This window comes from Pan paniscus, chromosome 12, assembly GCF_029289425.2.
Source record: "Pan paniscus chromosome 12, NHGRI_mPanPan1-v2.0_pri, whole genome shotgun sequence".
Lineage (NCBI taxonomy): Eukaryota > Metazoa > Chordata > Mammalia > Primates > Hominidae > Pan > Pan paniscus.
The window spans coordinates 40,304,346-40,316,897 of NC_073261.2; the positions used below are offsets into that span (position 1 = coordinate 40,304,346).

At 47.5% G+C, this 12,552-nt stretch overlaps 1 protein-coding gene across 1 annotated transcript in view; it reads left to right on the forward strand.

The window, feature by feature from the left end:
- POLR1A (RNA polymerase I subunit A) overlaps window positions 1-12,552 on the forward strand; it is an 87,499-nt gene that overhangs the window by 26,620 nt on the left and 48,327 nt on the right. Inside the window, exons 10-13 of the mRNA XM_003816568.7 lie at window positions 1,415-1,585; window positions 1,718-1,840; window positions 4,395-4,625; window positions 9,393-9,647. Of these exons, the coding sequence (XP_003816616.1) occupies window positions 1,415-1,585; window positions 1,718-1,840; window positions 4,395-4,625; window positions 9,393-9,647 (780 nt within the window). The remainder of the gene's footprint in view (window positions 1-1,414; window positions 1,586-1,717; window positions 1,841-4,394; window positions 4,626-9,392; window positions 9,648-12,552) is intronic.

Genomic DNA, 12,552 nt, shown 5'->3' on the forward strand with positions numbered 1-12,552 from the left:
GCCAGCTACTCAGGGGGCTGAGGTGGGAGGATCACTGGAGCCAGGGAAGTCGAGGCTGCAGAGAGCTGTGATCGCACCACTGCCCTCCAGCCTGGGTAACAGAGTTAGACCCCATCTCAATAATTAAAAAAAAAAGAAAAATTGGTCGTCCCCTTTGTCAAACAAATGCTTCGCCTCTGAGGGGCAAATAGCATCCTCTGATTCCTATGTCCCACTGCCCTCTTTCCTTGTGATTGACAGGATGTGTTTTTTCTCCCCCCTTACCCTCTGTGTTCCATCCTCATGGCAGCCCTTGCCAGTCACCGTCTAGGCATTGGGGATACTCCAGTGAGACAAGTTCTCACTCATTTCACAATCACTGGTCTTGAGCCAGGTAATGCCATGAGCAGTGAGTTGGGCTAACAGGGCCCGGTCATCATGCAGGTGATCGTATCTCCCTCTGGGACTCCAGCCAGAAGGGGACCCTGAGTGTTTTATGTAGAATACATCTATTTTCCCTAGAGCTAAAGAAGATTCCTGTGTTCCTCAGGTTTGATGACAAGCCCACTTCATCACTACTGGGTTTTCATAACATTCTCGTTTACTGAATCTTCACCCACCCTCACCCTCCCACCTCAAGACACTGACAGGTTTCTTCTCTTATCTGCCCACACTGGAAGACGTGGGACCATCTGTCTCCTTGTGTCATACCCAGTCGATTGGGCCAGTAGATGGCCAGACAGTATCAATAGGTGGTGCTCTAAGCCAGCTGAAGGCTTCTGTGTATTTCTGTCCCCTGGGTAGGGAGTGGGAGAGAGGAGGAGACAGGGCTAGGGGCAAAAATATTAAAAAAGGATTGGTTAAATATTCCAATGAGACTTGGCAATCAGCCACTAACTTGATATAGCTCAGCTGGAGACCCACATCTTAGTTGATGACATAGAATATCGTATGGCAAACCTAGTTCCTTTTAAGAAATTGTTCCACCTGCATGTTTGTAATTGGTTTGGATCAAGTTTTTCAAAGCCGTAAATAAAACTGAAACTGCATATGAGAATTGGTTATCTGGCAAGATAACAGAACTTCATAAGAAATGTACTGATGTGGGAAGGACTTCTTAGTTTTCTTTAGGAATTGCATATTAAGGGATTTCAGCAAAAATGCCTTAAGAAAGAAGCATGCTTACAAATTTTGAGTTCATCTTACTACTAGAAAGAGACAGGCTGGTAAATATATAATAGTGCTGATATGTCTTATTGACATGTACTTACAAGATTGATTTATTAGCATGTTTGTCTCTGATCTGTCAGGTTCAGAGGAGATAAACTCCAGAGTGCATAGTTGTCAGATCCAGGGTAAGAAAGAAAAATTAAATCAAGCCAGGCCTTTTGGAGCTTTTTTCCATCATCCCTGTTTTCTTGGTTTCATCTTCCAGGAAAAAGACTCTTTGATTGCTATTGACCGATCCTTTTTGAGTACACTTCCAGGCCAGTCCCTCATAGACAAACTTTACAACATTTGGATTCGCCTTCAGAGCCACGTCAATATTGTGTTTGATAGCGAGATGGACAAACTAATGATGGACAAGTACCCAGGCATTAGGCAGGTGAGCAAAAAACTGGATTCCCATTGCTAGCTACAGAAGATAAATAATAAACATTGTGTATTGAAACAAGAAACTAATAAGCCTACTGGAATCCTTGTTGAATGTTTTTTATGGCCTTTTTTCTCCATAAAGATCCTGGAGAAGAAGGAAGGCCTGTTCCGAAAACACATGATGGGAAAGCGAGTGGACTACGCTGCGCGCTCAGTCATCTGCCCAGACATGTACATCAACACCAACGAAATTGGAATTCCCATGGTGTGTGTGTGTGTGTGTGTCTCATTTGCTCCCCGTGGGTGGCAGATGAGAATGCCGCAGAGGGCTGGGGACAGGATGTGCAGCAGATTATTCTGGCTTGGGCGGAACTAGCTTCTGCCTCTTCCTGGCCAGCCCACAAGGAGGTGACTGGAAGCTGCATGATGGCATTGCTGTCACTCCTTGCTAGGCTTACAGACACCTCCTACCAACAAGTCAGCACCAGGGAGCTGACTGCAGGGTGTTCCACATCCCCGCCCGCATAGCTTCCTCCTGCCCACTTCAGCCTAGTCTTTTGACCTTCCTCACCAAATTGAATACATGACAGGGGAGAGGAAGAGGGCATGGGGCATATCAGTTATCAGTCCTGTGTACTTTCCAGGCATCAGAAATGTGTACCCCAGGTTACTGGGAAGAGGAAAGGGAGTGAGTCCCGGAGAGAGGCGTGTGCATGTTGCCCAGGTCATGTTTCGCTTCTCAGGGTCAGCAGCTTGCTGTTCACCTGTTAGTGCTCTCCCCCCAACCCCCTCCGGGAGCCAGCTTCGTCTTCTCACATCCTTAGCACTTCATGCCGTGGTGCTCAGCAGCAGCAGCCTTTAATCGGCTTCCTCCTTAATGGGCCGGCCTCTATGTCAGTAATGTGAAGGTGGTTTAATTTCCCTCCGTGGAGAGCCTCATTTCCTTGCACGCCACCCCTTCCACCCCTCTCTGGGGACTGGTGATGAGCAGTGCTGAAATGTTCTTTCCGATCATCCTGTGTCCCCATGGCCTCATCTCTTTGTGGCACACTTGGGTTTCCTGGACAAAGGCGTGATGTGTCAGGAGACAGCAGTCTGAGAAGGCCCAGTCCTGTACCCACTGCCTCCTGGGAACCATAGTCCTTGCATTCAAAGGCTGGATCATGTGGTGAGGACCAGCTTTGCGAAGTCCAGTGGTGACATTCCCAAATCTGAGGCCCTGAGGAGACATGTAGCAACTTTTGGTTGCCCTCTCTGGACAGGGCAGGGGCCACCCTTGTTGGCCTTGACTTCATAGTGCCTACAGTGTCCCCAGCTCTGTGAGAGACCTTTTGTGCTGCCTTTTCTATCTTCTAGGTGCTGGGTTCTCTTTCTTAGATCTGGGTTTGTTTGGTAGTGGCTTGTCCCTGGAGGAAAGACCCCGAAGTCACTTCTCTGCCCACCTGCAGACTGCCGCAAGTCTCAGGGCCATGGTGGCCTGGGGCGTAGGTATTCCTCACAGGATAGCTGGGAAGATTAGAGTGGATGGAACTGCCTCTGGCCCCTTGGATCACATGCTTCCCATAGAGCACTGTTGACAGGTGCCACAGGAGCAAGGAGCTAGAGACCAGCAGTGAAGCACAGACTAATGTGCTCCCATATAAAGCAGTGTCCAGGGGTGGAGACAGACAGTAAATAGATAGACAAGTATATGTATGCTCTGTTGAACGGTGATGGGTGGTAAGTGCATCAGCAACAGTAGAGCAGGCTCAGGCTGAGGAACACAGAGGCTGGGGTAGCCCCAGGAGCCTTCTGAGAAAGTGTTGCTGCGCGGGACCTGTACAAAGCTAGACAAGTTCCTTTATTTAGGACATCTCAGAGCCTCTGGTGTATTTGTGTACATTTGGAAGCATTAGAGGTTTATAATATTCAGTAGCTCAAAAACTCATTTAACAGGGAACTTGTTTTACTTGGAGCGTATCCCAGGCCCAGCTTTAAACACAGCACACTGCATTTTCTTAGGTATCAGAGGAATGCGTCAGTTTCATCTCAAGTACCACCTTGATTGTAATGGCTGCCAGAACTGTGGAGTTGAGATATTCCGATGCCATGTCTGGGCTCAGGGACAGCACCATGATGCATTAGTGATGTCTGCCAGGGTGGATGAGGGATGTCAGGGTATTTGAGGACAGGCATTTGCCACCTGTCTCAAGGAAGTGCCCCATGCCACCTTTGGGAACTTTGAATTTATTGGCAGATAAGAAAATGAAGTTTTAGACTGGGTTAAAAAATTGGCTGGGCGCGGTGGCTCACGCCTGTAATCCCAGCACTTTGGGAGGCCGAGGCGGGCAGATCAGCTGAGGTTGGGAGTTTGCTACCAGCCTGACCAGCATGGAGAAACCCTGTCTCTACTAAAAATACAAAATTAGCCAGGTGTGGTAGTGTGTGCCTGTAATCCCAGCTACTCGGGAGGCTGAGGCAGGAGAATTGCTTGAACCCAGGAGGCGGAGATTGTGGTGAGCTGAGATCACGCCATTGCACTCCAGCCTGGGCAACAAGAGCGAAACTCCATCTCAAAGAAAAAAAAATTATATAAACTGCTGCGCTTAAATTATTCTCCTCAGACTAACTGGTAGAAAAGGAGGCCTAGTCTCTATACCATTAAGGGAGTAGCAGAAGACAGGCAGGATGTTACTTTGCTCACTGGAAGACCTTCTTGGCCAAGTCAAACAGCTCCTCCACATCTTGGGTGAAAAGACAGCCTGTTGAGACAGATTTGGGGTCCATCAGACCTTTTTTTATCCCTGCCCTGAATTTCTACCTCCATTCCTCATTTCCAGGTGTTTGCCACAAAACTGACCTACCCACAGCCAGTTACCCCATGGAATGTTCAGGAACTTAGGCAAGCGGTCATCAACGGCCCTAATGTGCACCCAGGAGCCTCCATGGTCATCAATGAGGACGGCAGCCGCACAGCCCTGAGCGCTGTGGACATGACCCAGCGAGAGGCCGTGGCCAAGCAGCTTCTGACCCCAGCCACGGGGGCACCTAAGCCCCAGGGGACAAAAATTGTGAGTAAGGGCAGCTTTGGTCAGGGACCCATCCGGCTCCTGTTCGTATCCTGGTGATTGGTGGCCATCAGGTGTGACTCCAGTGCGCACTGACACAGGAGCCCATCCCTAGGAGGAAGCTCCCCGACACGTGGGTGGCTTTTTAGATTCACCTTGTAGACTCCGGGCAGAAGAATGGCTGCCCTTAAACAGGACTACTCAAAGGGCAGTCCCCAGACCAGCATCAGCAGCATCCCTGGAGCTTGTGAGCAATGCACATCCCCCCACCTCTACTGAATTTGAATCTCTGAGAATAGAGTTCGGAATCTTTCTTTACCGTGCTTTCCAGAGGGTTCTTCTGCATGCTGATGTTTGAGAGCCACTCTTAGGAAAGGAGTGCTCTGTGCCAGTGATAACCAACAAATGACAGGTTATAACTAATGTTTCCAATTTGGGCAATTGCTAATGCTAGCCCATAGTGCTGTGGTAGGGAATCCTGAGGCTCTATCGGGTTCCACTGGAAGGAGCACATGATCGATTAACAATGTTGCTGAGTGCATGAAATCAGCAGGTGACAGCTCTGTGGCTCTGTCACATAATAGCCATTCCTGCTGGGAGGGGAGTAGCAGATGACCCCTAACTAGGCAACAGTGGCAGCAGTTGTTGGAGGGAAATGGATTCGACTTGGATGTAACCCACAAGTGACTACTGGAGTCAATAGGTGACTGCCTGGATTTTCCTCACCCACCTGCACAGCAGGCAGGCCTCTCCTTGCCCTCTGCCCACCCATACCCATGGCTGACCTGCCCTTCTTTAACACTGAGTTCACCTCTGCAAAGTTGCATCAGCCTTGAAGGAACTTTGGAGGAACCGAGAGGAAAAGGAAATGCTCCTGGCCTTGTGGCGGTGCCCATCAGTGCTCATCACAGGCCTTCTTGCTTCCTCTCATTCTCACCGCCGTCCTGAGGGGCAGCAGTAATTCACCGCCTGTATTACTGTATTCTCCTTTGGTGACAGGGCATATGCAAACATAGATCAAGTCACCTCTTTTGTTCTTCTCTAGTGCACAAAGTAAGGTTTGTATTGAGGTTCGTAGAATCGGTCTGCCTTTCCTAAGTGCCTGGTGTTTCGCTAGGCACTGTGTGAGCAATGCAAAAAGAAGCAAGGTGTGTTTCACTTCACTTACATTTAACTCAGGTCAAACATGTGAAACAGACTCACAATAGGAAAGGATGAGAAAGAGACTAGGAGAAGGGGTGAGGGATGAGGCAGTACTGATGCCCCCTGCATGCTAGCACTTTGCAGTCCCTGTGGACGGATCCTCGCCACCCTGGAGTTGACAGCATGGTGGGGGAACCACTAGGAAGTGAGCATATAAATGTATTGCTGTTGCGGAGGGGTGTGGTAGACACCATAGGGAACAGCAGTGACAGACAGTGACTTTAAGCACATAATGTCCAAGAAGAAACAAGTTTGAGGGGAATGTGCAGGGCAAGTGGGCAGGGAGAGTTTGGGGTCATCAGGAGGCAACTGTGAGCCAGGTGCTGGGGCCAGCCTCAGGGCTAAAGAGGGGACCGAAGGCAGCGAATTCTTGCTGCTCTCTCAGGCCTTAGCAAGCCCTCATTCCTCTGGGGTCAGATAGTAAATATTTCTGTGGTCCTGGGCCATGCAGGCTCTGCTGTAGCTGCTCAGCTCTGCCACCTAATACCAAAGCAGCCACAGGTAGTACACAAACAAATAGGCATGGCTGTGTTCCAATCAAACTTTATTTACAGAACCAGGTGGCCAGCCTGAGGACTGTAGTCTGCTACCCACCAAAACCTGTGATTTTTTTTTTCTTTTTTTTTTTTTGAGACAAGGTCTCACTCTGTCTCCCAGGCTAAAGTGCAGTGGTATAATCACAGCTTGCTTCAGCCTCCACCTCCTGGGCTCAGGTGATCCTTCTGACTCAGCCTCCCGAGTAGCTGGGACCACAGGTGTGGCTAGTTTGTGTATTTTCTGTAGACATGGGGTTTCACCATGTTGCCAAGGATGGTTTCCAACTGCTAGGCCCAAGAGATCTGCTCTCCTCAGCCTCCCGAAGTTCTGGGATTACAGTCATGAGCCACTGCTCCTGGCCTGTAATTTTTGAAGACTTTGGTTAATGTGTTGCATATGGGTCAGGGCAAGGCTGAAGGGGCTGTGTGAGGTTGATGGGAAGGAAACACTGAGGTCTCGTCCAGGGAGGAACCACAGGCTAGGTGAGGAGGGGAAAGACCAAAAGGACCCATTTCCTCTATGAAGTATGAAAGCTCTGCCCCATCCCCTGGGCCTTGTAAATAAAAGAGGAAATGGCCCGGAGAGCCAAGGCTCATTGCCCTGCTCAGCAGCCTGCCAGAAGCAGGCCTTTGGCTCCGAGCCTGCCTCTGAAAATTCTGACCCTGGGGCACTGGGGCACGCTAATTTTCACTGCAGTATTTATTTAGAGACAAGAGAAAGGAAGGGCCTTGGGTTTGGGTTGGCAAGGGGAATACCCTGTGCTCCAGGGCTTCTGTTTGGATTGGCCGGTGCCTACCAGACTGGCCTGTGTACCTTCCCAGCTGTGGCGAGTTTGCTTACGCTGGAGGATGTCTCAAATTTGCAAGACTCAAATCCTAGGCCCAGCCTGGCTTATTGGGCTTGGTCCACAGGTCTAGGCAGTTTCTCCCTTGAGAGGCTAAAGAAAGAAGACCTCAGCTTGTATGACGCAGTCAGACAGCAGCCAGTGCCCTGGGCAGATGCTCATGGGAACCCTCAGAGTTTAGGTCTCCTTGGAAACATGGGACTTGGCAATGGGGAGGGGAAGGTTTGAATTCCTTCGGGAGCAAAAAGACGGACTCCATGCTAGGTACTTTTAAGATTGCTTTGTAGCACTTGAGGGTTTTGCTCCCTGCTTCTCTGAGCTAGAGAGAGAAAACTTTTAACCTCACTGAACAGGAATCGGGGAGAGAGTTTTGGGGAGTATCTCTTAATTACTTCTAGCCTCTCTCTTTAATGAACTTTCTAATGCAGTTTCATAAATGTGGGCAACATAAGAAGAAACTAGACTTCCAATAATTTGTTGTTTTCTCCTGCCTGCTATCTGTTGTGATTTAGAGGAGATTTGGGGTGGCAGAGATTTCACCAAGTCTTCATAATTCCTTTGTACTACTTAGAGGAGCCCTTCAGGGTGCATGGGGTGGCAGTTACCTTCATACATTTGTCTTTTAAGGTGTCACTTTATGTTCAGTGTTTAGGAGGCCCAGTAGTTAATATAATTAAAGATAAGGGTGGTAAGGGTCTTAATAGGCGGTACAGGAAAGTCAGCTTTGTGAGAGAGATGTCTGTCAGAAGGACATGACCAGCCAGATATTTATAAGGGGGGAAAAGTATGAGCAGTGGTTATCTTAGAGGGGTACAATTACTTGTGATTTTTAAATTCTTATCTTTAAATTGTATTTTCTGTTTTCCCTCTAGCAATGAGCATAGCACTTGTTCAGTATTTCTTTCTTTCTTTAAAAATAAGTGAAGACCTTTTTTAAAATTTACAGAAGCATCACATACTCATTATAGGAAGAACAATGCTAAGATGTAGGAAAGTAGCTGAGTGTGGTGACTCATGCCTGTAATTCCAGCACTTTGGGAGGCCAAGGCGGGAAGATCGTTTGAGGCTAGAAGGTTGAAGCTGCAGTGAGCCATGATTGTACCACTATACTCCAGCCTGGCAACAGAGAGAGACCCTGTCTCAGAAAAATAGTACAGCCTAGTGAGGATCCAACCACCCCTTTCCCATAGACACACACACACACACACACACACACACACACACACACACACACACACACAGAGAGAGAAGCTGGGTTGGTTTTTAAATTGTTTTTTTTTTTTTCCATCATGTCACATGCCACCTGGGTTTTTTTTTTCTTTGCTGTAATACATTATTGCTATCACTTTAGGCCTTGTATACATTTACCTTATCCTTGTTCATCACTGCATAATATTCCATAGTGTGGATACACTATTGCCCCTTCTATGGGGCAGTCAGGTTATTTCTAGTTTTTGCCGCTGTAAATGCTGCTACACAAACATACATACTCATCTAACCTTGTGTGGGTGCTTTTTTTTTTCTTGAAGAGCCAACAGAAAATGTGTTTTAAGTGTTTTAATTGCTATTTTCAAACTCCGTTCCCAAAAGACTATGACAATTTACAGCTCTTAATTTTTGAAGTGCAATAAAGTGTTCTCTGAGGGCATTGAACTAACTAAGAACCCTTTTCTGGCTCTGCTATATGAAGCTGGGCAAACTTTTTGTGAAATGTAGAATTTCTGTTTAGAATAATGTACTCACATGTGATCACGGGGGGGGGGATTCGAAAGTCTGCCAATGCCTTTCAAACCCAGTGGTTTTATGGTTATGTCTTCATTTTGTTATGGTTATGTCTTCAGGAGTTGTATCCATTTCTTTCTTTGGATTAGTTTTCAGAGTAATCCAGAAACCTGGGACGGCTATGCATCTCTGAAGAAGACAAAGACCTGTGGTCTTATTTGTTCCTTATACTTCTGAGCCTAGAGCCAGGATCAGGGTTGTAAAGGGCCAGGACCAGAAGGGCTTAGGACGTATTTCTCAGAGATTTCCAGGGTTTTGCTCCAGATGAAAAATTCCCCTTGCATTTAGTTAACTAGAACGTGAGACAAAAGCCACACCTTGGTCAAGCTGAGGTGAGCACTTGGAAAGAGCCGTGGTGATACTGACGTTTGCACTGATCACCCACCTGTCCACTCTGTTCCCAGGTGTGCCGGCATGTGAAGAATGGGGACATTCTGCTACTGAACCGACAGCCCACACTGCACAGACCCTCCATCCAGGCCCACCGTGCCCGCATCCTGCCTGAAGAGAAAGTGCTGCGGCTCCACTATGCCAACTGCAAGGCCTATAATGCCGACTTTGATGGAGACGAGATGAATGCCCATTTCCCCCAGAGTGAGCTGGGCCGGGCCGAGGCCTACGTCCTGGCCTGCACCGATCAGCAGTACCTTGTTCCCAAGGTAGGTCTGGCCTTGAGGCCGTTCCGTGGTCATCGTCAGCATGACTTAGCACTTTTAAGTTGGGCCCTGCCAGCCCCTGGGGTCATTGGGCAGCTCCAGGACAGGGGCGCCTGGAATGGAGGGTCCTGGTTTCTCCCAGGTGGGGCTTTTAGCCCATCTAGTTGCTTAGAGGCTGGGAAATGTTTCTGTCTTGCTGCGTTGTAAAATGTAAATCAGGACAGAAATTGTGATAGCCATCCCAGAAAGCCAACCTTAATAACTGTGTGATAGGTCTTGTGTTCAGCACTTAAATTTGGATTCTGCAACTTAGTAGCCCCCGGCCAGCATTAGCATCCCAACACTGTAATGGTTCTCATGGTCCACTGATGACTTTGATCCTTTGTTCTGACAAACATGAGTTTTAAGAAGCAGCCTAACCCCAAGGGCCCAGAAGAGATCCCGCAGCAGCCCGTGAAGGCATCTTCTGTCCCCTTTGAATCCTTTCCTTCTTTCTCCAAGTTCACTCCTCAAGGGCAACCCCTTGTGGTCACAGCTGTCCAGAGGGACACGAGGGAAGGATAGAACTTCCTCCCTCATCTCCTGAGCAGGTGACTCGTGGCCAGGAGTGGCAGGGGCCTGAGTTAGCATGTGCTCATGGGAGGGACAGAGCGGGGAAAGAGGCAGGCTGCAGGAAAGAAGACAGAGTGTGTTCCAGTGCCTCCTTCACCCTCACCACCCACCCAAAGGTCTGAGTCCTCCTAAATTATAAGCCATTTGCGCCACAATGATTCATAGTTATACATCATTCATTTGGATTGTGGTGGAGTATGAAGAACAATCGTAACGTCAAACCAAGGCTCCCATTTCCCAAGTACTTTTTCAGTGCCATACACTGTGCAGAGAGCACTTTAGAGGCTCCTCATTTCACCCTCCCCACAGTCCTTGGAGGTAGGTGCTATTCATGTCCACATTTTACACTTGAAGGATTCGTGTAACTTGTCCAAGGACACTCAGCTGAGAAGCAGCAGGAAGGACAAGGAGTTCCTGGATCTTCCTAGGGTTTGTGCTACCACAGGGATGGAGACCTCTGTGCACAGGGAGTGCCAGGGGCTGCTCAGAGATGCCTAGTGTCAATCAGCATCCTCTGCTCCTTGGAGCTTCTCTATTCCCATCAGCCGTCTGCCACGAGGGAATCAGGCAGGTGGCCAGGAGCCCGGCATCCCGGACCCTTTTCCCACCAGATGCACCACTGTGGCTTCACAAGGGTCCCGGTTGTTTGAGTTGGCCTTTCCCTTCTCTGCCCACCTTTGTTGGCTGTGGATTAGCAAAGGGACTAAATGTAGGAAGAAGTGGTGAAGGGCCTACCCAGATTACTTGGAAATTAAAAAAAATACATTTGCTAATTTGAAAAGTGGCTTTTTATGTTTTCATTTAAATAATAATGTGGCTCTGTGGTGGTGGCAGTAAAAGCTGCCATTTATTAAGTGGGTCACAGGCCTTAGGCACTGCTGTAAGCAGTTTGCAGACATTCCCTTCCTTATGAGGTTGGTGTGATTTTCAGACAAGGAAACACCAAGTGAGTAACATGTCAGCCAGCAATGAGGCTAAGACTTGAACCCAGCAGCTTTGGACGACACCCCACCCCCCCGCCCCCCCCGCCCATGTGCTTGGCTGTGCGTGTTCTTAGCGTGTTCTTAGCCCCACTCGACAGCCAAGGCTGGGACTAAGGGAAGGCAGGTGACAGGAAGTGGCTGCCAGAACTGTGTGGGTCTCTGACTCTATAGCAGCCGAGTCATATTTCACCAGAGGGGACACTACCGGGGAGCAGCAGATGGTTTTTTGCTGGCAGAGTGACCTGAGGCATTAGCTATGTGGGGAGTTGAGGTGCTCTGAAGTCCTCAGACCAATGACCTTGAATGTGCTGTGCTTGATTTTGATTGAATACGGTGCAAAGCCATAGGAGACTTCATGCTTACATTGTGTCCTGCAGTGGGCTGACATATAAATCCAAGTGGACCGCATCACATGCTCATATGCCTATGAGTTTTAGGTTGGGCGTACACTTAAGGGAGGCAGGAGAACACAGGTAAATAAACTTAATGTCAATAAATTAATTTATTGAAAAAAGCTTATGGGAGATGGCTTGAAGATTCACTGTACTTTCATTCACTTTCGTCGGAGGTAAAGAGCTTTTGATTCTTGATAAATTTTATTTAGTCCTTGGTGTAAATGCCAAGAAGTGGAATCCTTATATTTGCTAATGGTTATAAAAATGCAACATGTCTTTATTGGCAGAGTCCTAAAAGGACAAGAGCTGATTTGGTTAAACTAGGAAAACCAGTATTTTGAGGTAATTTTTCTTAGCATATCTTTATTTCCCTTAGCTTCCATATTTATTTATTTATAATTCAATTTCTTCTCTATTACCAGGTTATCTTCCTTAAGTAACCATAATACTGAATTAAAGTACATTTTGTCGTTGGTTTTATGTACTTAGTAGAGTTTTGTGGCGTCTTTTTACTTAAAATAGGAGTTGAATGGAACTCATTTCTTTTCCATGAAAACAGTTAAACTTTTCATTTATGTGTTACTTTTTGGACTAATTTTTTTTCCTTCTGTTTATTTATTGAGGGCCCGTGCTTTGTGGAAAGTTTTTAAGCAAGGCTCCAGATATGTTTCCTGACTTCTACTTAGTCAGCTAGAAAATTCAAGTTACAGGGATACCCTATTCACAAAGCATCCTCACCAGAGACATTAATTGTAATGTCATTTTGCTGTGCTATTAAGGAGAATAGTAAAGCTGACAATTGTCTGGGGTTTTGATTCAGAGGTGTTCTTTCTGATCCTAAGCAGGAGTTAGGAAATTTAGAATTATAAGTAGACCTTTAGTAATTGCTTTAATCAGCATTCTGCCATAGAGTTTGTG